The sequence below is a fragment of the Ischnura elegans genome, chromosome X (genome assembly GCF_921293095.1).
Source record: "Ischnura elegans chromosome X, ioIscEleg1.1, whole genome shotgun sequence".
Lineage (NCBI taxonomy): Eukaryota > Metazoa > Arthropoda > Insecta > Odonata > Coenagrionidae > Ischnura > Ischnura elegans.
In genome coordinates, this window is record NC_060259.1 from 49,064,209 (window position 1) to 49,091,292 (window position 27,084).

The 27,084-nt window shown below is 39.1% G+C and overlaps 1 protein-coding gene across 2 annotated transcripts in view; it reads right to left on the minus strand.

Annotated features, from left to right (window-relative positions):
• The window catches only part of LOC124171419 (Down syndrome cell adhesion molecule-like protein Dscam2), a 578,614-nt gene that overhangs the window by 169,763 nt on the left and 381,767 nt on the right, over positions 1–27,084 (minus strand). For both annotated transcript variants that reach the window (XM_046550593.1, XM_046550594.1), the window contains exon 6: positions 6,797–7,254. In XM_046550593.1, the coding sequence (XP_046406549.1) occupies positions 6,797–7,254 (458 nt within the window). The remainder of the gene's footprint in view (positions 1–6,796; positions 7,255–27,084) is intronic.

Below are 27,084 nucleotides of genomic sequence, written 5' to 3' on the forward strand. Positions count from 1 at the left end.
AGTGGCGAACTTACCACAGTCGAATGGCACCCTCATATTTTGCGAAAATGCTGGAAATATAATAGGAAGTGCATCTGATTTCACGTGAAACGCGATAAAATCACTTTTAATTTACGACACCGAGGAGATTATTCGTGGGGCCATAGCTCTCCGCACGTCTTTCTTTTCGACAAGAATTCTTGCAGTGATGAGAGGCACACTTTTTAGCTGAAGTATAGTTAATAATGTATACCAAGAAATATTTGGCCATAAAAATTGTATAACTACACATTTATTGGACTCAGCGTAGGATGAAGTACTAGAACGCGCATAGAGAGGACTATAGTCCTAAATTAAATTATTTAAATAAATAACAATTATACTTTTGTCAAAATAAACATGTAAATTATTTAGCGCTTATTTGAAATTGCTTTGATAATATTCTCTAAACCCTTTGTAATGACTTGATAACCTCACCCAGTCTGAATACTTTGAATACATCTGACGATAAAGTATGATTTTATATACGGCCAATATTTTCCACTAACAAGGATAGCATTTCAACACAAATTTGGCAAGTAAGAAACCATCCGACAGCCGATGTTAGAAACACTGAGATGAAAATAGACAACAGCGTATAGTTATAATGCACTTGTTTACAGTATACTTGTGTAAGTAATAACACTAATGTATCATATATCTTATGTATGTAATGTAAAATGATCTCTGTACCAATAAACAGCTTCATTGTTATTTTTTTAAATTGGATAAAAAAGTAATACTTACAACATGGAAAGCAGAGAATTTCGAGAAACATATTCAAGATTCTTTTTTTTTACAAAGAAACAGTGAGAATTGTGCCCGCAATAAATCAACGCCCGTCCCCTTGCAGCTGAACCCAATCCCCTGCAACCCACTTCTTGCCTCTTTCCCCCGCCATAAACCACTCCTTTGTTTACATCCGACGTCCCGACGATCCAGGAGGAGGGCAGAGCGGGGGAAAAGCTCCACTTTGGCCTTCGGCCTTTCTCATCCTAAAACTCGGTCATCGAGTTTTTTGATCGTTTCCTGCGAGAAGTACTCCCCCATCATTTTTAAATATCCTCTTACATTTCAAGAATTCCTTCATACTCTCCGAGATGAACTTGATCATCCATTTCTACTGCAATCTGAATGTGAATTCTGAATGAACATAATGTTGCATTATAATCGTTGAAGGGAGAGGAAAACTATGTTAAAATGTATTTTATATCAACAAAAAGTAGTTGATTATGTTTTTCCATTTCATTTTTTTAATCCCTTTCCACCCATAAAACTTTCTGCTTACGATTGTGAAGATATTTACGTACGTTGCTCCTATCAACATCTCTAATAATCCAGTGAAATATTTTTGTGATATAATTACTTATTTCCACAGACTGAACCGTAGCGATACAGCGTTACTGGACGGTAAGGAGGTCAGAATCTAATGATACTCAATTTCTACGAGTGACCCCAAGAGAAAGGATGAATCTTCAAGGTAAGCATAGCATTGGAAGAAGAAATGTTAAAATAATCTATAAAATGCCATTTCCTGTTTACTTTTTGGTAGTTCATCTAATTTACAGAAATTTGGCGTCATTGTTGAATTTCCGTTTCGTAACCGTCTCTTTCCGTCAGTGGGTTTCTTTAGAACGGCTTAAAAATATAGCAATTAGTGGAGTGAGCTATAGCAAGCTTCAACAACATATTTGTGACGGATAAATAAGAGTACGGATTTTTATTTGGAAAGTATAGCATACTTAGAATGGTAGGATGTAGACTATGGCTACGGTTGGCGGAAATGGTTTGATGAATTCCAGTCCCTAATATAATTACTGGCGATTTTTGGTGGAGAATTACGGTATTTTCAGGCTTTAATTTCTTTTGGAGGGACGAAATTAAACCGTGAGAACCAATATCATTCGCACATCACCGCATCAATCCCGTCGATTGTTCGTGATTCTCCTATATTGCACTATTCGTGTGGCATTAAGCTTATAATGTTATCCAAAATTCTCAGCGCCAACTTTTCATTGAAGGGCTCATCTTATCAATACCTATGTACATTAGCTAACAAATTAGCTCCACGGCAGAGAATTCTTTTAAATGGAATGGCCTGACATGTACGGAGCATTTCATGGAATGACTTATAATACGCATCGAATTTCTCGGAAAACTCATTCCAATTAATTACCCACATCCGTCATCTGGTGTAATTAGGTCACTTGATGTACGTAACCCCGTATAAAAAAATGCCTAGGCGACGGGAATATGGAAGGGTGCCAAATTTCATCCAGTAGATAATCTCCTTTCTTGTACGAATCGCAATCCTACTGAATCAATCGGAAACGGGCGGGACAGGGGAGGGGTGGGGAATTTGCAAAGAGACGTGGAAGAGAATCCCTGCGGCTATGAAGTTTTCAGTTTCAAATCAAGTTTCATATTCCGCTCTACTAACTCAATCCATTATTTCTCGTGGAAACCCAGAATGAGATGAAGGAGGGAAAAAAATAAAATATCTATATGTATAAATGTATTCCCGACCTCAGTTTGCTCTACAATGAAATTTATGCTCTTCTTTCCGACCTGAGGGGCGGGGGGGTACGTTGAGTGGGAGTTGACTGTGCATAGAGAAGGGGGGAACGAATCAGGGCCGTGGAAAGAGTCGGTTCCGGCAAAAGGTACAAGATTTCAATTTAACACGTCTGGTTCACTTCTCCGTATCTATATCCGGTTGCCAGCTTGGAGTACCGCTGTAGGGGGAATTATAAACGAAGAGATGACCTGAAGTATGTAAAGGAGACCGAAGAACTACTCCCAAAGGTTCAGCATATCCTCAATAACTTTCGAGGAAAATATACGATGAATGGCATCTTTTCTCCGGGCCTCTACACAGGTTAAGGTGTAAGTTGCGTGAATTATTAAAGACATTATTTAATGCACGTAACACATGTCATAATTGTAGCGTAATGTAGACTAAGGTGCAACTTAATTTAGGAAAGCAAAGGCCATATAGTGGTACAACTCAGCAAGTAACCTAATAGTGCACTTGCAAGTGCAAGTGTTAAGAAAAATCAGACATTGAAGGCACCCGTTTCCGAACCACGTCAAGGTGGATAAGTATGGATAATTAATCCTCCGTGATTATTTAGAATCGCAGCAAATATTACATGGAGATTATTTGCTTTTATATCAATAAGAAATATCTAATTAGATAGGTGAATTGCTTCTATAAGATATGCTATTCCCTTAAATGCATTTTCGATACTCGTGAAAAATGTTAAGAATTAGTTCCTTTATTCTTGGCGAAATCTTCATCATTTCAAATTTCGAGTTTCAGCCTATAAAGGCAATGCTACGAGGCTCTCAGAGAATTTCGCATCGTAAATTGGTTTTCTTGTCGTAAAATAACCCAGGAGAAACATGAAGGAATAAAAGTTGCTCGTGGCAAACATAGCATGACCAGCGTTTTTAGCCAAATTATAGAATAAGATATTCTTGGTTAATTGTAGAAGCTGTTTTTGCATAAAAGAATGTATTTCTTTTATGGGAATGTTTTTTAATTTTAGGACGATCACAGATGACCGTGGCATCCGCAATGTCTTAATTGACTAAAAAGGCGATAAAAATATCATAGGAAGACTGTCGGGCATGGGCATTACTGACCAATATTTTTATGACACTAACGTTTACGCCATGTACGATCTTATTAAATTCACGGCCTTGCATTCTACGTTCAGCAGTCTCTATACGTGGTGAATTATTTTGAATCCATTTTTAAAATGCACGTCCAAATATTTAGCCATGGTTAAATAAATTTTCAACTTTGGCTATCCTTCTCCAAAGTTTTAAAGGAACTTAGGTTTATTGTCCGGAATATACCACACCTTGTGGAAATGTGTGGAGACACGAAGATCTATCTAAAAACTTTAAGCTTCGTCATTAGCTAGTTATGTGACAATATCTTTCAAAGAGCGACAAAAGCGAACTAAGCAAAATTCTAGGAGTCGGCAGAAATCGATGAACTGCGTAAATTTGATAAAGGTGTTGAAGGGAGATATGACGAAATGTGAAAAGCAGGTTAACTCTTCTCAGGTATGAAAGCGGAATAAATTTAAACAATAGATAGTTATATGAAAAATGAAGCAGCTAGGCAGTGATATGTGAAGTTACCGATACAATGAACACAAAAAGGTGGACTGGATTTTAACATGTTAATGCGTATGAAATAAATGTTGACGTGTATAACATGTCGCTACCAGGTATTTCAGACTAAACGGTGAAAATAAATATAAATACAATTTTTATGGTGGGTAAACTTAATATATTGGCTATAATTCTTAAATACTCTGCAAATGGTGAAACACAATGAAAAAGTGAAGAAATCATGGGTATGAGTGAATTTGATTCTTACGAAAGGATTTTTTATGGGCCTAATGTATTACGCATTATTTACAGAAATGTATAAACAAAACTGCTTACAAAATCCGTTCTAAGTGGTACGATAAACGAGAGAAGAAAGTGCCTGCTCGCAAAAAAATAAATAGCCAATTAACAGGAACATATCGTAATCATGGGCAGCTAGTAGGACCACTTTAGTATCTCTTTCAGATACCTAACTTTAGTTTTATTTGTTTGATATTTGAATAAACAAGACTGCAAGATCAGGGTCGCAGCCGAGGCCCTTATTCATGCTACCATGCTGTGTGCAACTCGACCTCTTAACTATTATGAAAGAGAGAAAGAAAGAGAAAAGGAAAAACGCTCTTTTAAATCAATGCAAAGTATTTCAATGTTTTTATTATATTTTTTGGACGATAAATATATGAAGTAGAGCTAAATATGGGATATTTTCAGCGTTAATATTGATGGCTGTAGCTAATTTTGCTTGCAAAGGCCCTGCAGAAAGGATTTAAGTTGGACGATATAAGATAGAAAAAAAATATGCTACATTATATTCGTCGTCTTAAATTCGACGAGTAAGATGTATAAATGAAAATTTAGGTATGCAACAAACATTATTACGCATAAAGATTTAGGCAAAAAATTTGCCACTCAAAATGTTTGGGCAATGATTAAAATAAAGATTGATGATAAGGAAAGAGGACAAGATATCGTGCTATAAATATTATTTTTTTCTAAAGAGTGGCTACAGGAACAGTTTGTGGGGGCATAGCATCTTCATCTGCATTTCATACTTAAGCTCTGATGGCATACCTTTCAAATAAAGGCAGGAATAAAAAGTACAAAAACAAAACATTGAAATCAAAACTTTCTGTCGGGACCCTCAGTAGTGAAAGAGAATATGAGTGACATGTTGATGCGAAGAGATTTTATGGGGCTAGGCGTTGCACACGTGCTAGCGATCAGTCACCAAATAGTCTGAGAAAAATGTCGAGGCAAAGGCGTAGTGGCCACTGAGGTAAAAGCCTGGACTCCTCCGGTGATGACCAAACTACTGTCTCCGCGCTTTTCAACTCTTAAATGTTGGTTTTCGTAAGTCTCTGCCCTCCAATGGATAGTCTGGAGACCTCAAGTTGTCCTGGTAGGGCGCTGAGGAAAGAATTTATAGGAACCGTGGATATATTTTTTATATTTAAAGCCTACCACGTGTGCTAAGGTAAAATTTAACATGAATTGCCTTAAGAAAAAATTCCCCTCTACCTGGAATCGGGCAAAGGACATCGGGCTTTCCGGGCTACTGCGTAGACAACTATCTAGTTTGATTGATTCCCAAGGTAATTCTACCAACGCTAATGGTACTATAAGTTTGGTCCTCGTGGTCCATTAAAGATGGCATATCAATGTAGAAAGGGCTTCAATCAAGCCACAATAGGTTGAGAGCCTTAAATCTGCGCCTAATAAATATGTAATATTTCAGGTCTACCCCGTAAACGACTGTGAAAACGTTTCTAATGGCTATTCATGTAAAACTGTGGATATATAACTTTAACGCGGATCTATAATGAGTCGGATATCATTCACTTAAATTAAGTTTGTAGCGTGTCATTCTGCCGGCGTTCAAGGTAAATTTCGTGGCCTGCTGACTCGCATACGTGTGCCATGTGTTGAGAATGGCAGGGAGTGAATTTTTGGATCGGAGTCGAAGTGGTCCGCACGCATATAATGAGAAAATAAAATGCCCTCCGCCGACAGAAGATGGAGCGACGCTTGGGCGACAGACATTCACCACATCACAACGGTATGAAGGGATTCGTGGCTGGAGTTAAAGTAGCCCGGTGGCATTGAATTCAAACAAACAATTCTCGTCCGTAGGTGCACGTCGTGAGACGAGTTTATTTGTGCTCGCATAACACGATGATTGCTTTTTAAAATACATCGCGTGATTTGCTTTCGACGCCGAATTTCTGCACGCACAATTTTGACTTGGTTTCAGCGCTGTGTCTTGACATTACGTAAAGGTGCGGGCAAAAATAGAACAAAAACAGCCTGCCCACAAAACGTGAGGCAAACAGCGGCAACCCGCAATCAGTTCCTGCCTCTCCACTGCAGTGGTTATCCTGTGAAAAACTCTAGCAAAGGAGATCCAGGCACTGCCATCCTACAATTAATTCCATGTCCCCCAAATCCCTTTTACCTTTTCTCGCAATTGGCCCATGATTACCGCGATTGGGCGATAATTCACATGATTAGTCCACCATAAACAACAAGGTAAAACCCAGTAGCCCAGCAAGATGGTCACCTTGTGTGCAGAGCACGCAGGTAGGCACTACGAGATAAGTAAATACACCAAACCATCATACAGCCCTATCAAACAAAAATGTGCCAGACTCACCTCCGAGGCGCAGCTCAGCCGTGCTCTGCGCCATGTCGTTCTCACTCTGCGCCACGCACTGGTACATGCCCTGATCTTCACGCTGCGCGGACGCCACCACGATCCTCTCGCCATTGCCGGTCACTGTGGCCGAGGTTGTGTCGAAGCGGACGCGCTGCCCGTCCTTGAGCCACCAAGTGTCGGGCGGCGGGAGGCCCGTGGCCACGCACACAAACTCGGCGCTCTGGCCAGAGTCAACGAGCAGGCTGGAAGGCTGGACGTGAACGCCCACGGGCGCCACCACGCGCAGCTGAACCTCGAGGCTTGCGCTTCCGGCAGAATTGTTGGCGGAGCACACGTAGAAGCCGGCGTCCTCTGCCTGCACGTTGCGGAGAACGAGAGAGCCACCAAGCAGGAAGCGGCGCTCGTTCTCAGTGACCGTCTCCAGGCGGAAGATGCCCTCCATTTTGCGGAACCACCTGCGGACAGAGAAAGATGGGCGTTAGGCGATGAAGTTCCCAAACAGGACGCGCAATACATTATAGTTCACGTACATATTCCGTATGAAAGCCTTTACTTCGTTCCCAGGTTAAAAGCTTCAAAATCCCAAGCGATAACTTGGACCTTAATTTAATTACGTGGAATTCTTATAATTTAGTGATCTCTAGGCGATAAAAGGAGCTATATAGGGTGGAAAAATTATGTCACGAAATGTTAACCCTGGGTAGCTGATACTAAAAAAAGGGAGAATGGAATGTTATCAGGTGTAAAGTCTGAATTCCAGGCTATACGCCCGGGGGTACGCCTTTATTTCAAACTAAACAATACTGGTACTAGTAGGAACCAAAATTATTAATGATATTTAGGTTTACAGAAATTTTGCGCAGGATGCTCCGATAGCCCGCGAGTTCGCACTGTTGCGGCTCTGGACAACTAATGATCTCCAACGCGCTACCACTGAGCTAGTGAGCTGCCTTGGATGCATCACGATCTCCTGTAGGCAAAGCAATCAAGGTCATGAGTTGTCCAGAGCCTGCGGCAACAGGACAAGCTCACGTCCTGTCGGAGCGCTTGGCACAAAATGCATTTTCGACATCATTGGTAATTTTGGTTCCTATTGGTATCAGCTACTCAGGGGTTACATTTCGAGGCCCAATTTTTATCCACCCAGTGTAGACAGTCCTTTAATTTTTGGGACCAAAACAATTTGCTCTCTACCGCCAGATCCGACCGAAGTGAGTAGTGAAATGGTGTTTGCGAAATCACTCCGAAATTGGTTGCTTAAAAATGCAGGGGTTGAGTTTTCGCTCACTTTAATAAAATAAGAGCCGCCGCCAACACACGAAGAGTGATGCAGGGCTATTAGGAAGTGTTTTTCTTTTTTTCCTTCGTTGTGTAATTTGTATTTTTGGACACTTAATCATCTATATGTATCTTCTGTGTCTAATTTATATATTTAGATTTTACACTGCGAATTTTCCGTGAACATTAAAAAAAGGAAACGGCACTGGCCAATTTAAAAATTGCTTGTAAATTTGTGAGTCGATACCCATGAAATTACTCACATAACATTCTCTTAACATAAATCAACTCAAGAAAAGTACTTCTCCATACCGCACTTCGGATAACATACTCAAGAAAATTACTTTTCCTATCAGCATATGATTACGTGCCCTTTGAAACTAAAATGCAATATAATCTCCTTCAATTTATATTGGTGCTAAATCATTTTACTTGAGACGCTATTTCACAATATTCACAATCCATTTACCTCGGTTGTCATCCCTATTCTCGTAATTCCTAGTGCGACCGATAAATTCACCTAAAAAATTGTTTCAATCACCTTCTGGCCATTATGGTCACACATAACCAGACAAAAGTGCTTTTTCAGGGCGAAAATTGGGTTTCATTATCATTAAAAAATCAAAGCGAGTTTTCATAATGGGTCTTTTTTGTTCAAGCAGAAGCCCATTTTAATACCTTTCATCCGAGTATTAAACGTGCATGATATTGAATCGCTCTTTTAATGAATGAAGCCTTCCAATAAGCCCTTATACTTCTCATTGTTTTGAAACATAAAAAGATTTGAAGGAAAACTTCCTGTAGCAAAACAATGACCCATAACAATGGATTCACGTTGTTTGATGGATCAGAAAATTTATTTTTTAGGTCTATATCCCCCAATTAGTAATACATTTCTCGCCAGAGCATTAAATATTTATTTATATTTTTGTAACGAATTCACGACCACTTCTAAGGTTTTAATTGTCGCGACAAATAAATATGGTAACTCAATACGCAAAAAAGATGTAGTATTAGGTGTGCATAGAGATTTACCACCAAAAAGGCACCATTAAAATAATAAGATACCTAAATTCTCAATTCCAAACGCAAAATATTCCTTTTTCAATTATTCTTAATTTATATTTTATGCAAACTCTATTGATAAAAGGTTTTCGGCTCCTTTCGAACAGTTCATGTCAGAAATCATATCTTTTTTCTTCAGAGGCTGAATGGCCTCTTCAATTTAAGTCTTACTAACCATGCAGCCATGGAAAAATATGAACTTTTATGAAATTAATGAAGGGAAAAAGGATATTTCTTCCTATTTATGAACCATCGTTTTTCAACATCTATGGAGGAAATTCCCCGCCTTATTTGTCCTGCGATATATTCATATCGCCATTTAGATATTTTATGCGAGTGGTAGACTTTAAAATTAGATAAAAAACCCACATCATACGCACATACTCTGCTCTTGATCTGCCCTTCAAAAGTACAGCGCGGCTATTTCTAACCGAGCACCCGATTCTTCGTATCTTCCTTTGAGTGCGGAAGTCAAATATTCCCTTCAGCGCATACAACGACCTGATGCCAGTATGAGAGGACGTTATTCACTTAACCTTGAGGAGAGCCATTACTCTTATTATGTTGCACTCTTAATATTGGATAAATGGGAACCTCAAGCGTTGTATTTCTAAAGGACCCATAAATAAAAAATTTAAGCATGAGATACTCGGATCCATTTTTAAATCTATTTGAACAACTAAAGTGTGCGCTTTACTCCATGCAAGAAACGCGTGATAAAGAGCGTTTGAAAATTAATAGATTTAGGAATAAACAGTACGTATGATTGGTCTTGTCTCTTAGTCTTCCGTGGCGTTCAGAACTCGTGGATCTCTCCATTTCCCGGGTTGTCGCCGCGTTTTGTTGTCAGAGGTGACGAGTGACTCACTTCGACCTGAAAACGCCTGGTGGAATCCTGACGAAAGTGTCGTCCACTATGACAACAAAACTCGGCGAAAACCCGGGAAATGAAGAGATCCACGAACGTCTGATTGACATGTAACAAGAGTAAAGTATTATAATAGTCTCCCCGTAACTAAAAGGCGGAGAGACTACATTATAAAGTATTTTTCTACTATCGTATGCACCCTTGCTTCGAAGTATCACTTACATTAAAGCAACTTAAGCTACAAATTCCCACATTAAAGGAAATACATTTACATAATGTTATCTGTAAGTATTCTTTTCTTGCATACTAAAGAAAGCATCTTCTCCACTAAAGTGTAATTATTATTTTATTTTCTGGATCTGCTGACCACCCACGAAATGTTGCCTAAAATGAAAAATGGTAGTTCGTTATTTTAACTGAGTAAATTCAGGCACCCATCGATAATCAGATCTTGATACGATTTTTCATTCTCAAAGATGAGGTCTTGAAAAAGTGTAATTTTGCATGGCAAACCTATTTGACTTACATATTTCCAGACATTGAATATAGTGAACGCCCTTAAACAGATATTACTTGAGTATCGAGATGCAATGGCATAAAAATGGGTACTAGCTAGGTAAATAGCGCATAGATATATTGTGTGGAAACATGAACAGAGAGATGATGAAGATAGAACAAGTCTGTTGAAAATAAGTGAGGAAAAGAGGATAGTGTAAAATGAAAAAAAAACTACAATAAAGTACTCGGCGTAGCAGGCAGGGGGATGAAATTGTAATAAAATATAAATGATATTAGCGGATATTATCAAAATAAGTTGTAAAATGAAGTTTTTGAAATCGGTTAGAAATTAATTGCTTGATATTATAGTTTAGATTGAGTTTTTGCTCACTTATTTAAAATAAAAGCCACCGCCAACAACTCGAGGAGTGATTCAGGGGTATTGTGAAGTGTTGTAGTATTTTTTAATTTTTAAAATTTTCTTTGTGTAATAAATTTGCAATTTTGGGTTCTGTATTTACTTTATGCATTTTGTATACTTAGTTTCAGTTTTGGCACTCAAGCTGTAGGTAAAAGTGAAAAAAAAGATAAAAATATGTATGCAGCACGGGCAAAATCTAAATTAAAATTTTGGATTATTTGTTATTGAGTAAAACGGCAACCCTTAAGGCAGGTGAAAGTCTAAAAGGGTGTCTCATTCCAAGTCTTTGTCAATATTTATTTCATGTACTTTTGTATTATTAGTAAATTAAAACAAATGATATGAGTCCTCACTTTTTAAACGTAGAGGAAACGCTAAAGCCATTAATACTTGGGAAACTCGAGAATTGGGTAATAGGTGAACAGGGATATGAGTTGGATAAATGAAGGTAATTTTGTCGATGAAATGAAGGAAAATGAAATCGAGAATAAAGTCGCACAGGTACTAGGTATGCTTTTTACCCACTGCTTTTCACAAAACGTACCTTATATGGTAGATTTTCCTAAGTAAAAATGGCCCATGGCCACAACATCTGAGTAGAAACGCTAAATTTGTGCGTGAAATGCAGTAAACTTGAAGCTCTTGAAAAATAAATGAAGGCTGACTTCTGCGGGTCACACTTTCCACCACCTCGGCCATGAAGCACACTTAAATCACTGCTAGGGAGGCTTTGATGCGTAAACAAAATTTTCCTTTTTTCATTTTTGACTAAAAAGAGGGGAGAATGCACCCTTTTCATACCCCTAGCATAAAAAATAACGGCAGGAAAAAATTGTGGTTGAATAAAGAGTTGAACACGGTAACGGAGAGGAAGGACGGAAAAATTGCCCTGATTCACGTTAAATATTCATTCTGTTGATCAAAGCACGTTCGACGGGAATAAACCATTCTACCACGGCTGTTAAGGTGAAATTTGCTTAACTTTTGGGCATATCCTTCCATAATCGCAGGCCGTGTGAGGAGGGAAAAATTTAGCTCAATGCTCCCGTTCGCGGCCACGATTTCCTATTCACATTGAAAGTTTGCAAATCATTTTCACCCTTCATTCGTCTACCATACTTGTACACAAATACACTGAGATATCTTTAGAACTTACTTTACTTGGATTCACGCAGTATTACAAAAGTAGCGTGATAAATACTAACAGAAATACTGGAGATTAATATAAAAGATAATGACAGAGCGAGCTGTCCACTTAATAACACATTAAAGCCGCTGCCTTTTCAAGGGTAAAATTAATATTTTAACATATCGATGGCTAAGTTCTAACAACACGTATCTCAAATTAGGCCGTTTTGAGATAGGTATTTTAAACGAAGTGTTATAACATTAAAAAATTAAAATAAACGCAAAAAACAACTCTTTGTTTGCAAATAAAGCTTCTTTTTCAGTTTTATGAACTTTTGGTTTTTAATATCAGGGTACAAGCAAAAAAATAATCGTTTCTTTGCTCTCATGAAAAGTTGCTATTTTTGACGTGTTGTTAGAACCAAGCCATCGATATGCTTGTAGCAGTGTTTCCTATATAATTTTTTTATTATAATTCTGTATGCCCTGATTTTTTATAGCATGGAATCAGATGCTAATTGATGTGTTGATTCGATCCTGGAGGTATCAGCAATGCCATTAACATATTTTCATGGAAAAGCGATCGATTCCTCCATGCAGCCTTAGGCTAGGCCAATACATTAAAGCCGCTGCCTCTTCGAGGGTAAAATTAATATTTTAATATATCGATGGCTAAGTTCTAACAACACGTATCTCAAATTAGGCCGCAGAATTCACAATAATTGCCGATCGCTGTTCTACATCCAAGAAGCCATAACTATATCTAGATCATCACAATTATCAGCACCCAAGAGAAAAAATATTATTCGTATATGCGAGACTTAGCTCAAAATTAATGTATACTAAGTACAGGAAAGAAAAAATTAAACTGCACCATCATAACGTTCCTAGGTAAATCTGAAGTAAAGTAATAATCAATCCCTATCTATCCTCCCATTTACGGTTTTTCTTTCCCTTTATCCCGTCTTCTGCTGTGAATAATGCATACTGGATGACGTTTGAAATACTCGCAGATATATAAGGAACACTATCAAAGTTTTAACCAAAAATATTTGGAGAAGCATGGTGATCCTTGACAACCATTCTTGCCTCGGCTCTTAAGGAAATCACGTGAAAAAACAAGCTAACGTATACATAAAAATGAATACTTCAATAAAATACTGTTAAAATTTGTTTACATTAATTCTTGAACACAGATTGTACTATCGTTTTCAAAAGTATGTAGACACCCACGAGCCCCACCTAACTGATGTGGTAGGGTCGGTAAAAACTTGGAAGGTTGGCACATGAGGTAGCCTGCATCTCTCGCCAGTACGCCGACAAGAGCCGACGAGGACGGACGCGGAGGCGACCGGGCTAGCAAGACAGGAGTCAAAATACAGGCTCAAATGTCCTAGCGGATAGAGGACTGAGGAAACTCACGTCCACGTACAGGTTGGGCCGTCGGAGTTTTCTTGTGAGCTCCGTGGCGAGGATTCCCTCTCTTCAGATTCATATTTGGACTCACCATGAACTCGGAATGTGTATGCGGCTCCGTGGCTGAGTAGGATTACTTCACGTGTGTGAGTAGGATTACTTCACGCACTGAAGTTATGGGGGGGATTTGAATGTGAGAAAATTTTAATTTATTTTATTTTGTGAAAGGTCAAATGATAACATCAACATAATAGATATAGTTGACTCAAGAAAAAAAATTAACACCGAATTTTTTTAGCGACTAATTTTTTAAAATTAATGACTCAATCTGCGTCAACACATTTATTTCTAAGCAAGTTTATTCAAAGAGTGGAACATATTCCCATGCGTAGTGAACGCCATTTCATCAAAATTGCAAATCATATCAACTAGTCGGTGCGCATTCCTATGGGATAAGTCATGAGTCTCTGTGGCGTCCGCCATATCAGGTCGTTGACCATCCTCATCGGAATCACTGCTTCTTCGATTTCAGTGCCCAATGGGGAACCACTGGAATTTTTTTTTGCAGGGAAAACTTGGTAGGGGTTCGGGCGGGTATATATGAGTCCCTTATCGGACGTTTGCGACGTCCAGTGATGTTTTGTGTACCCTGCGATCAATATCCATCGGCCATATGAAAACGGGAGAGAGTTGAATTGAAGGGTATTGTGGGGAAAATTGTTTCATTTTTATTTTATTCCATTAACGGAACGGAAATTTTATTACGCGTCTTTTAGATATGCAGTTTCAACAACATTACCAAGTTGAATAAAATCATTACCCTCCTTTGGAAGTGTATTCATCTGTTCGTGTCTCAGATTTTGGGCGTGCATCCCTAATTTATGGTGCGTCGGGTAAGGGAAAAAAATCAGATACTAAGTCGGAAAGCACATTATTTGTTCTGACGTTTTTTTCCCCCTGAATTTACGCATCAATCAAGGATTGCAGGACACCAGTGGGGGTGGTGAAATCCTGGCGCCAACGAGAAAGCTTCCTGCGGAAATTCTCACGAGTAAAAAAAGGCGTTTTTCGGGAAAAGAGAAATGATGACCATGTATCTTAACATACTTTCGTTTTCTGATCAATAGCAGCAGTCAAGGCATAGTTTATTACATTTTTGACATGAATAACACTTGACTTAAGGCAAAGAGTAGCAGGCAGCAGCCGTATTAGTGCCAATAAAAATTAGGGGACAACGATTCTTTAATTAAGAATGCTTTTTATGTGATAACACACAATTTTCACCTCTATTAATGCATTCACCTACCATACCTGAATCACGTGTTTCAAGAAAATAAGATAAAGCATTTACGGCACTAATATTAAGCCTTGTTAGCTCTATGCATTATTTTACATAATGATTGACCTTAAATTATTACTTGTATCATTTGTGGTACACTAAGGTGGAAGGTCATAATATTAGTTAGATAAAAAATTTAATATTTCCGCTGAAATTTTTATCAAACGCTGTACTAAAATAAATTCAGGGGAAATATTGCGATGTCTTGTTTAACTTTTCTCTTTTACTGACGTTTACAGATCAATGCCAGCAATATTGATGCCTCTGTATACACCCCCGAACTCCCGGCAACATGGGCTTGACTCTAAGCTTAACTAATTGATTTTTATATGGTGACTTCCACCTTTGTTGCAAACGGCTTTTCATTCAAGTGCGTAACTGAGCACGAAATCACTTATTATGAGATTGATTTGAAAACGTTGTGCGCTAAACCGTGATTAAGCTGTTTTTCCTCAGTGACTCAGTAAGAACAATCTCCGTCTCTTCTGCCACGATGTGGACTAGAAATGTAAAAATCTTTTACTGTAAAACAGGTCTATCATTCTCCTAAGAGGGAAATGGCTTTGTGGCGAAACTAGTGGCATACCTGACGGGCATTCAGGGTATCTGGGTCGGAATTCTGGCTAACTAAGTCGAATGACTCTTTAATAGCGTGTTTCAGCCTTGTTGTATAAAAATAAGGGGACTGCATCGAGGAAGTCCAATTCCATCTCACATAAGGCTAATTTATTCCTCTTGCTACTTTGGTTGCATTTTAGTCGGCTTTCAAAAATTTCCGCGGCGCAAAAATGAGTGCAATGCGATCCACTTTTCTCAAATATTTTGAATTGCAATGTTTGTAATTGCAGGGAATATCATTGAAAAGTTATGAATTTGATAAATCACATCGTTATGTATATAAATTTCGGGCAACACCCTTAATAAAACTTTATTTCCCCGTCAAACTCGGATCAATTTGTCCGTCAGCTACTTGAGTGGCGACTTCTGTAAGCCCTTTTAAATGCGCGGTGGGGAGAAACACATTTAGAGACCGACTTAAGGATTCTCTATTGTAATATTCCTGTGTAAAGCATAGCTCCCATGCGCATGACAACATAAAATGTCACTTGTTAGATGCGGTGCCTTTTACAAATTAGTCAAGTTTTAGGTACCCCCTAGATAGGAAAAAGAAAAATAACCCATCCTTCAACTTAGGGGCTATCCTTAGGCCATAGAAAATCGCTTATAACCGAATTAAATTTAGAAAATAGACTTATAGGCTCCTTTCGCACAAACCGATTTTGGACGGCTAGCTGATATTTTGCCGGTTGAGCTCTGCTTGAACATATGCCGAACTTAAACCGGTCAAACAATCACTTGCTTAGTTGTTGTGATGCACAGCGGCAATGGCCGGCTGCCAACCGACTTTATATCGGTGCGTGTGTGTGGTCGGTTAGTGTGCCTACCCCCATGACCTCCAATTATTCGCTATAGATAACCCGTACGAAAATTTCGCAGAACTATACTCTCATACTTTACGTATAAATTCATAATATTCTCTAATTCTGAAAAAAAACTTCATAATTAATTCTCACTCATATCCAGAACAATTTTATACTATTCACCCACGCACAATCATTACTTGAATTCCGAACAATTTTCATTTTTTGTTGTCGATTCCCGTTGATAATAATTCTTGATTACTTTCAAGAAGATATTTTTATTTATTCTTGATACACTTTATCTTAAGGTTCCTTACACACGATGTCTCTCTTAAAGAAGGTTTAACATTCTTCATGCTTCTTTAGTTTCATTTCTCATATTTTTTACGGATTATGCTGCGTTTCTTTGCTCTAGGTGTGGATTTAACGGGTTTTCAAACCATTCTCGAAGTTTAGAATAAAAAAAGAGTTGATGTACCTTGAGCGAGTAACAAGATGGAAAAATCGAAACTTTTAAGTCAAATTGATGGATAAATAGTGAAAATTTGTGAAAGATTGTTTTTTTCATCAAAAGCCGGTGACTCAAAGTTTAAAACGGTACCTCATTTATCACTGTAGGTGGAGTAATAACGGAGCATGTACGGAATGACGGAAAAAGACCATTTTATAATCATATATATGATTGGAATAAGGACGGCCGGTGTTTTACCAGCCGCCCAGAATAGTTGCGTGTGCGGTCCCCAGAGTTTTGTCTTAAAATTTTCTGATTTGCAGTTCCTTAAGCATTCGCTATGACCAAGGAATAATTCTCAGGTTTCCCACCGGGTGTGGTTTGGAATAATTAGTCCCAAGTTTTCGAAGACTGGTCTGCCATCGTCTTCAGGGGTAGAATATGGAACCAAATTCTTGCCGGTACTTTGTGTATTTATTTAGTTACATCCTTAAAGGCCCTGATAGGTTCTTTCTCGAATGTTGTTTTCGTATATAGTGATTAATTATGATATTCCACGTATTGCTTTGTTAGAAGCCTTTGCCTCTCTTTGCTATCTTCTCTTCTAGATTATTTCAATCACCTACTATACGGTGCGATCCCAATAGCTATTCGTGTGGTATAGAACCTTCATATTTGTGAAATTCATTCTCTTACAGAGGTCCGAGCAACGCTCTGATACCACTGATTTCAGTGGGATGCTGGGACTAATCACCCAAGACCATACCCAATGGGAAACCAGGAAATCATTTTAGGTTTTCCCGGCGTATCAGTTGCAGAAAAGTTTCTCGGGTTTTCCACCGGTTGAGGTCGTCCATGTCTCCCGACGTTTCGATCCGCGACATGCTGATCATCCTCATTACGTGTTGTGGTTTTCCCGCCATGAACCAATCAGGTTACACCTGACCTCGGGTGGAGTGTATATATACGGAAAAAAATTTCGAAGAACGGCATTCGGAAGATCCCCTGAGGATGATCAGCAAGTCGCGGATCGAAACGTCGAGAGACATGAACGACATCAACTGGTCGAAAACCCGAGAAACTTTTCTGCAGGAAATCATTCCTTCGAAGTATAAGCCGGTGTTGAAGAGCGTCGCGAGCTCTGTACGATCGCGCTCAGTCTGCTGCCTCCAGATGCACATGCTAGGCCGGACATTTATCGCTCGGTCTCACCGCGCCGCTGACTTCTTGGGTGTGTGAGCTTTAATCCAGATTCACTGTCGACTTAGCCGCCCTCCCGTTCCGGTCAACTAACCAGCCAACCAGCTCCGGTTGACGAAGAAGCCCACTAACCATTCCCTTCTACCGTCGCAACGGCTTCTGAACATCACCTCCATACATTAATCGCGTCCAGTTTGAGTTTTAATTTGTATCATGATTTGTATTATTCCATGAGAATTCATTGCAAAATAAGACAGGAATTATATTATTATTTTATTCTTGCAAACAACGGTCGAGAAAAACTAAGTTTCTACACTTGTTAGGATTGTTCCAAGCAAGGGGACTGCATAGAAGAGGCCCAATTTCATCCCATAAAGAAGGCTAATTTCTCCTACCACTTCGGTTGCATTTTAATTGGCTTTCAAAATAGTCCACGATGCGGTGGTGAGTGCAATGCGATTCACTTTTTTCCATAATTTTGCAATATGGTCTTTAAAAATGCAAGGAACATCATTGATGCGTTATGTATTCGATAAATCACAGCATCATGAATGTAAAAATAGGTTAATATTTCTAATTATACCTCATTTTCCCGTGAAAATGGGATTCACTTCTTACGTCAGTGACTGAAGTAGCCACTTATAAGGGGCCGACTTGAGGATCCTCTTTTGTAATATTCGTGGTTTCAACTGAGGAGAGATTCCACCAAAGGGACTCTATTAAAGGAGGTCCAAGAACATGGTAGTTGAGCGTTATATCTATTGCCGTTTCGCGCGCATTAGATACGGTAGCGCCGACTGGCAGCTGTATCTCGTTTAAAGTGATTTTCGCCATTTACCGTTAGGGAAGCGGACTTTTTTAGATATGGACATATGCCGGCGTTTTACCAGTGAAACGATAAGCTGCTTGGTTGTTGAGCCGGCGACAGTGATCCGCAGTGGCAATGGCCGGTAGCTAACCGTCTTTTTACCGGTGGCGTTGCGTGGTCGGTCAGTGCGCAAGCTCCCATTCCCTCCTATTGGAATGTGGACGGCCGTCCAAAATCGGTGTGTGTAAGGTGCCTAAGAGTGCCTTCACAGTTCGGCGTTGCGTTGACACCGTGGCTCACGAGCCAATCAGAGCCCGTCTTTCAGAATTGATGATGTCACGTCGCCAGCAAGCTGCGTCGTCGCAGAAAAATCTGATCGTGTCGGATTTTCTCTGCATCAAGGCGGCAGTACACCGGCGATTTCGAATTGATTTTTGCCTAGGGGAAGCTTAAATACGCAAGATTAGAATGAAAAATGCTATTGATTTCATTATTCAATATTATTTTGAAGTGTTAAGCATAGAATTTCGTGTATTTCCGAAATATAAGGCAAATGTTAACCCTAGATCAGGCTACAATCACTGAGGTGCCTAGATTAGCGTAACACACACCCGTCAATGGTATCACAAGCTAAATACTGCGTGATAGCTCCTTGCTGGTGACTACGGTCGTTTAAAATCTAATTTATATGTTATAATCGTTCCCTCCTTATTTGCTCGGTTCCAGCTATTTGGATAACATGACTGGGACAATCTGTTATAACAACAGTTATCATAAATAAATGTTCTTAATAACTTTTCACGTTACTCATGTTCACTGAATGCATGTAATTTGTTATTTTCCGTATATTCTGAGTTAGGCAATAAAACTTTGAGGCAATAACAATGCATTGGCTAGGGCCATCATTACGTACATGATTATCGACTTTATGGTCGCCATAGCAACTTCCTATGCTATTTATAGTTAAGAAGAATATTTAAAAAAATGAAATTGCGTAAAAATGCACAAAACAATGTATGTATTGTGCGTTTGGCTCGAAATCATAAGATGATTTGCTTCCGGGCCGATTTTTAGGAGCCGATGCTTATTGCCTTTCATTTGTTTTCGCAACGCAGAGCTGTGAAGGCACCCTAAGGGTTGAAAACTATTTAAGCGCTGCCAGAGAAGAATACGGTGATTCAGCAGTTTGTTATATCCAAATTAAAAGAGACAATAATACTGTGCAGTGTATACAGTTAAAGGAAGAGTTTGTCCTGAGCACAGAATCAGAAGAATACACGGCAAAAAATGTTTTGGGGTACTTATTCTTCCGCCATAACTAGAGGAAACTAAATTTACAAATGCATTTGGTACAAAAGATACTTAATATTTGATGGTAATACATTTTTTATACTCACTCCATGTCAATTTTGCTTTTTTGGATCAGAGGGCTTTTGAATTTAGATTTCAAAACAGTCAATTATAGACTGTACATTTCTGTAATTGGCTCGAAAAGACAAAGGTAGATCATATTTGCTATGCTTCGGATAAAATATTAAAATTTTAAAGCAATGTGAAATAAGAGGTAATGTTGTGCGGGTATAGAAACTCTTGTCTTAATGATTTGGAACCGTTCCCCTAATCTCTCCAAGCTGTGATTTAATTTAATTTTCATGATGGTGATGAAAATATCTCTGGAGGCAATCTTTAATATTCCTGAGAGCAAATCAATGACGCACATTTAATCAGAAGGTACATTTAATTAACTTCGGTGATCATTGAATAGTAGCATAAAAACTCATTCTTAACATTTTGAAAATTATTTCCCTTCAAATAACTTAAATTAAAATTGTTTTCATCCGATTGACTTATTTTGGAAGACCGCAAGTAAAACAAAAAATCACGTTAACTGACGTTCAAGTTCTTAAATGCAACAATGGCATTTAATATACATTTAACTCTAACATTAACACTAGAAGGACGGCAGGGGTCATTTGACCCATTTTCAGAATTCAAATTTATTTTTCTCTTATTAAAATATTTTTTTAAATTTTGAAACTCTTTGACTTTGTTCATTTTGGTCTATATTTTGATAAATTAGTGAAAATTCAACAATAATATTTTGTTTTAAATTTTTATGACGTGTTATACCTAGAAGGACGGCTAGGGGTCATTTGACCCACAACTGGTTTTCGCGATATTTTCTTGCCCTTGGGCACTTTAGTGTCATGTATATCATATAATCAGCAAGAGGCTAGTGTGGTAGATGATTTGCTTCATTTTGAACCTGGAAGTACCCGGTTCAATGCCAGTTTCGTCCCAAGGGCTCCCATCTGTATTCGAAAACCTAGGCATAGCGACTTGTTGTGCACAATATTTCGATATTTTTTGGGCAGCAAAGGAAAATAAAACCTTTTCAATCCTTGATTTGCGTAAATTCATGTAATTATGATATTTAAATTTTGTTTTATTTATTGTATCACCCACACCGGAAAATCGTCACGTATTCCATTGCTTTATGTTCCGTCGGCCAAGATTCAGAGCTCTTAGAGCCATTATTTTTCATCATCGCCTCATCAGGTTTACGAATAACTGTTTCATTTTTCTGTCCTGTTGGATCTGTCACTCGGCCTTGCCCCTTTGCCGTGTGTCCAGCCTTAGTGCCGCCTGACCCCATCGGAGTTCGGGGAGGAGGGTTGGACTGTACACTGCGCCCTGAGAAAAAATCCTGTCTCCTTTCGAGAGAGCGGATGATTTGGGTGGACTGTAAAATTCTACTGTAAATCCTACCCTTGGAATCCGCACGTAGGTCGGAAAAGAAGCATTACTGCAAGTTCCTGGAAGACACGAATCAGGATACGGTTGGCGGTAGAGTCCTTGCCTTTCGAACGGCAATTAGCGTTACTTCTGAAAATGTTGTCCTTTTGTATGAATTTCTAATGCTCTCCAGCTCTCTATACCTCCAATGCAGCTAGAGAAGATTCTACCATAATGCGCTTTCGTTTGTAGATTGTTTTGCATGCATATCAGTAGCGAGTTGAGGAAGAAAGAAAGAAGTCGAGAAATATATCAAGAGAAGAGAATCGTCGCGATTCAAATACCTGAAAGGAATATTGAAGATCAGTCTGGAAGTGAATCGTAAACATCAGTTCAAGGACATTCTGACCAATACATCAAAATCTGCGTGTGATGGAAGCGACGAAGTCCAAGATAGTGTACCCGATGGCGACTTTGGCATGATAGCAAATGCACAGCTCTATTCAACAAATCGCAGCTGTCCTTTTATGAGGTATATTCCAAATAAATCAGACAAATTTGGAGTACTGGGTTTTGACAGATGTGAAATGAAAATACAGCCAAAATGTATTTCCATATTGTGGCAAAGATGATGATTGGCCATCAAATCAAGCGTTGGGGAAATAAATAGTTACTAAAGTGACCGTAAAATACAAGAATTCAGGAATAAATGTAACTTATAACAATTATTTTCCATCCATCCAGCTGGCAGGAAGTCATAAAAAAATGGAAAACTTCTCTTGCATGGACGATCTGAAAAAAACAGGCGTGACGCACAAATATCCATGACCCCTAAAATAGCCATGTAATCCATTCAACGCGAGTGTTCAAAAATACCTTAGGCCATACTCTTACGTAGAATCAGGCAAACTAGAACAATAATGTACTTTCATTCAGCAGCATGATCTCAGACGACACTATTTCCGAAACGAATAAAAGAATACCAGAGACCATCCTATTTCAAAATAAAAACAAAGCGGGAGTAGATACGATGGATAGCATGTATCAATTTATTTACACGTCTCCAAATCCAACAGCCATATCTCCACGGACACAAAAAAGAAAAAGGTGCCAAATACCATCAAATTGAATCATTGCACCAATTTCCTTTCCATTTTCCGAATTCCTTTTCATGTGCAAATGGCTGATGTCCTAACACCCCCTGCCACACGCTTTTAAGCGGCTTGCGGGTAAGTGTGTGGATTTAGATGTAGATGAATAAATCGTCCAATGAATGCATTCAGCGCAAAATAATATTTTGTGGAAACAGCGCCGAAAAAATAGTCTGTCTGAGAATTACAACAAAGTAATAAGTTTTATAAATTTTAATGCAAATTTTGTAAACCCAGTACCCCTATTGTTTAAACATGTAACACAAATTTTGTATTGAGTGTATGTATTTTCATTATTTGATTTGCAATCGACTACTACATACGGTTTAATTCATGATTCTTTAAAATAATTGTTAATAACTTTTGACGATGGAAATAATATTTAATAATGTTAAATAGTGTTTTTAATGAACTGATTCAAATATTAATACGATTAAACTGAATATTGGTTGAAAATTAGGCGTTTTATTCCAAAATACATTTTAGGGGTCAAATGACCCCTAGCCGTCCTTCTAGGTAGCGCGAAACTCCCGTCCTCCTAGTGTTAAAATGATCTTCACAGCAATAATACTATGTCTCGCCGTTGACTTTTTGGTCATCTCGCCTTGCTGCAGTAAACCATTTCCTTCGCACACAAGAATGGAGAGGCACCGCAATAAAATATTTTTGGGCATTTCTCATTGTGGTCGATTAACAAAGCGGTACAAAGCAATATTTATGCACCTTATTCCCAATTTCATCCATTTTCACCCTCATTGTTTCTCCGCTGACCCAGGATCACAGGCTTGTTGACGGGGTTGACGGGTTCCGCGAGAAGTTCGCTGTGTGTGACGTCAGCATGCCTTCGGCAACCATCGTGCGCTTTCGGAGCGTTTGAGCCGGTCCTCGTATTCCATGCTTTTTGATTAGTCTTTTTAGGATTAAATTTTTGAAAAGAAAAGTCCTGAAACTGGTATCCCCTCGGTGTGTACTTTCATTTAAGGCAGTAAAAATAACCCTAACAATCCTACTGTCTCGCATGCGTTTAAATTGTGGTTTATATGATTTGTTGGCTCAGTTATATGTTACTCCCTTGTATTTTGTCGTCAAAGTGGATGTAGATAACTGTTTGCGAGTGGCGATCCGCGATGACTGTTAGCGAGTTAGATCCGCGAGTGGCGACTTTGAAATCTGACTTAATGCGCGCTGAGCGACAATAATACTTACTATCGGTGGACTTGAGAATCCTCTAATATTATATTCGAGGATTCCACCCTGTCCATGGGTTTGCGACGTAGACGGAGTGGAGTTGCGAGAACTCGGTGAGCAGACCCCTTGCATCGGCCGCTCTGGGACGAGACAAGATACTCTATATACAGCGCCTACCGCGCTGACGGACGCGGCCGTCACGTGATTTAGGGCCGCGTCGGCCGTGTTTATCGGCGTCGGGATTTGGAGTACGACGCGATATATCGCCCGCACATCCCCACCCCACATTCCTGCCTCCCACCCCTCCCCCTCCTCCTTACGTCATTATCGCGTCATTTCCTCCCAATTACCCGCCACACACGCCCCTTTCCCCTTGCCGCAAACATCCATCTTATCCCCAATCCCGACCACATGGTCTGATACACTCGACCATCTCCCCCTACCACGCGAATACGAATACCACATTGGCAGGTGATGACAGTTCCGATAAATCTGCTCCACAATCATTGCAAGGATTCCCATTCGAACATCGGATTGACATACGTTGACATTTCCGATGAACCCAGCTGTTAATTATTGTGGATCCGCTAATTGGGATATCGTTCCTGATGTAAAAAGAATGTTCCGCAATATCAGTTGAACATGGGTCGTAACTCTGCTTCATACGGCAATTTTGAAGAGCTAAAATCCTTTAGTATACTTCAGAATGGTTATTGATATCATTTGATTCATTGTGTATTTAACTTCGCGTTATCAAGGATAATACCGTATACCATCGTACATAATAAGAATGCGATGCATGTAATCGCATTTTAGACTTATCGGGAACTGCTGCATAGATATAATTTTATATGCATGTGAGTTCAATACAAAGATACCATGAAAAAAGAATATTTTTCAGACGAAATGCGAGATATTTGATCTATCATTCCCTTATCATCCTTTCAATATGCATAACTCGCTGCACGCACGCAAATTCACATGTATAAAACAAAACTTTAATTCATAATCATAATCAGGCATTTTTGATCTAGTTTTTTTTGGAGCACGTCAATTCCATGCCCATTAAATTACGATGGAACACTTACCTTGGCCATTCAAAGTCCGTGAAATAAAAATATAAAAAATCAAAATGGCAATAACGTCCTTCTACCAATAGATCACATTGTGATAATGCAAATATAAGGAATACAACGTTCGCCTCGAATAAATCAAGAGGTAAAAAATATTAAACAAGGCTTAGGATATGGCACCTAATAGATAGTCGGGTGTAGCGCATAAGCGAGGTCAATAACATCTTTTAATCTCTTGCCAAGAGTTGGAAAATAATTTAGTTTATAGGCATAAAAATATACAGTAATTAATATCTCGATATCTCGCCTCCCCATCGAACTCAAGAAAATTAAAATTGCGGACTTATCGAAGACTGGTTCATTAGTCCATCTCTCTCCAGTTAAACTGACAACCGACCATATTGCGTGGCTAATTACTAGGTTATCACTCTTGGTAGTCAGTACCCCAAAAATATTGGAATTCATATTTAGTATGTTTAATGATATACGTATATTTAGCGACTTATATATTCCTTCACAATGGTGCAACTATATTTTGGCATTATACAGCTGATTATCACAATTTGTTGCATCCAGCGTCATTCCTGTACAGGGTATTATCATACCGCATGCAGATTTACAATCACTATCAATAAATCTACCACGACAGTCCGGTGCACCTGATTAATGTCTTTGATCACTAATGTTTTGCCTACTTACTAACAATTGCATCTAATTACAACAGCGATCATCTATTGATCCTATTAAAATGCGAATAATTCCAGTGCTTAAGTTTCATGCCTCAAACTAGACACGCAGCTCAATTCATGAGTCACAAAACAACATTCATGTTCACCAAAGTATTACTTTAAGCATTTTATTAGTGTAAATAGTAATAAAAAGAAGGAAAGTTATATTCATGGGATAAGAAACTTCAAAAAAATATATATTTTCAACTCGCAAGCTGATAGCACGGAAATCTTTCGTGTCCAAAAATGCACGGTAAATCCCTGGAACAACTAAATTCTTGAAATACCGCCTTCCTTCATTAGTCTTTATTCACTAGGTATACCTCTGCTCACACGCAATTATTCTGTAAAACCTCGTGATGCAATTCACTATCTACCTGTTTTCATGAATGAGCGAGAGAGACATCTCCCGAAATATTTACTATGTGCTTTCCTATGTTAAATGCGGTAAATTTCAACTGAAAATATGCATAAATATTACGAGAAAAAATGGTTATAACATATATGTTCTTAATCTTGCCGATACATCGTTAGCAAGGCTACATCGCAAGCTGATATCATGAAAAATCTCATCAAACGAAATGAATACATACGTACAAAATGTCGTTAACCACTTATCTTTTGTCTAATTACATCGAATTACAAATATATAAATATAACACAGAAAACAAATTATTACATATTTGTTCTTTATTTTGTTGAAACAACTTTATTGAGGCCATATTTCAAGTTGATAACATGAAAAATCTTACAAAATGAAATTAATATACTCTCTTACTTCCACTAGAAAATCGATTCGTCGAACCACCACCCAATCCTAATCCCACCCACTGAATGATCTCGTCACAACACCAGCGGGACCAAAGCCACACGTCATCATCCAATCATCACTCGTGATATATGGCAACCCCTCCCGCCCCCGCAGCCCCCTCCTCCACCCTGGGGCCTCATCTTCGCCCCCCCAGACCCCTCATCCTCCTCGTTCCTAACCCCCCACCGCGCCCGCAGAGTGAGATGAGAGGGATAGGGAACATTGGGGCGAAATTGAGCGGACATTGATCGCAGAGGGCCGTAAAAGGTTTCGTTTGACGGGCAGCGTGCGAGTGCTCGGCGCTTCCAGAGCGGGGACCAGCGGGGGCGGTGGCCGCAAGAACAATACCACGGCGGCGCTAATGAAATGGAAGTCGGACTCTCTCTCTCTTCGGACGAAGGGGGATTGGGAGGTGCACGGGGAAGATTCTACGGGAGGTATTCCCGGGGGGAGTGGTCCAGGGGAGGCGCCACCGGCCGTGTATGAAAGGAGGGACTCCTTTGTGGCCGGTCCCTCCTGTGATGGACGTGGTCTGCCCACGGGAGAAAGAATTCCATTTCGCATCCTGATTTCAACTCCCCCTCTCATACCCTGTCACGCAGGTTTTTGGTCGCTAGCAACATACATCTCTATCGGTGGTTGATTTTGCAAATGTAACGAATACAACGTTTGCATAGGACAAATCAACGCATATCGGTGGTAAAT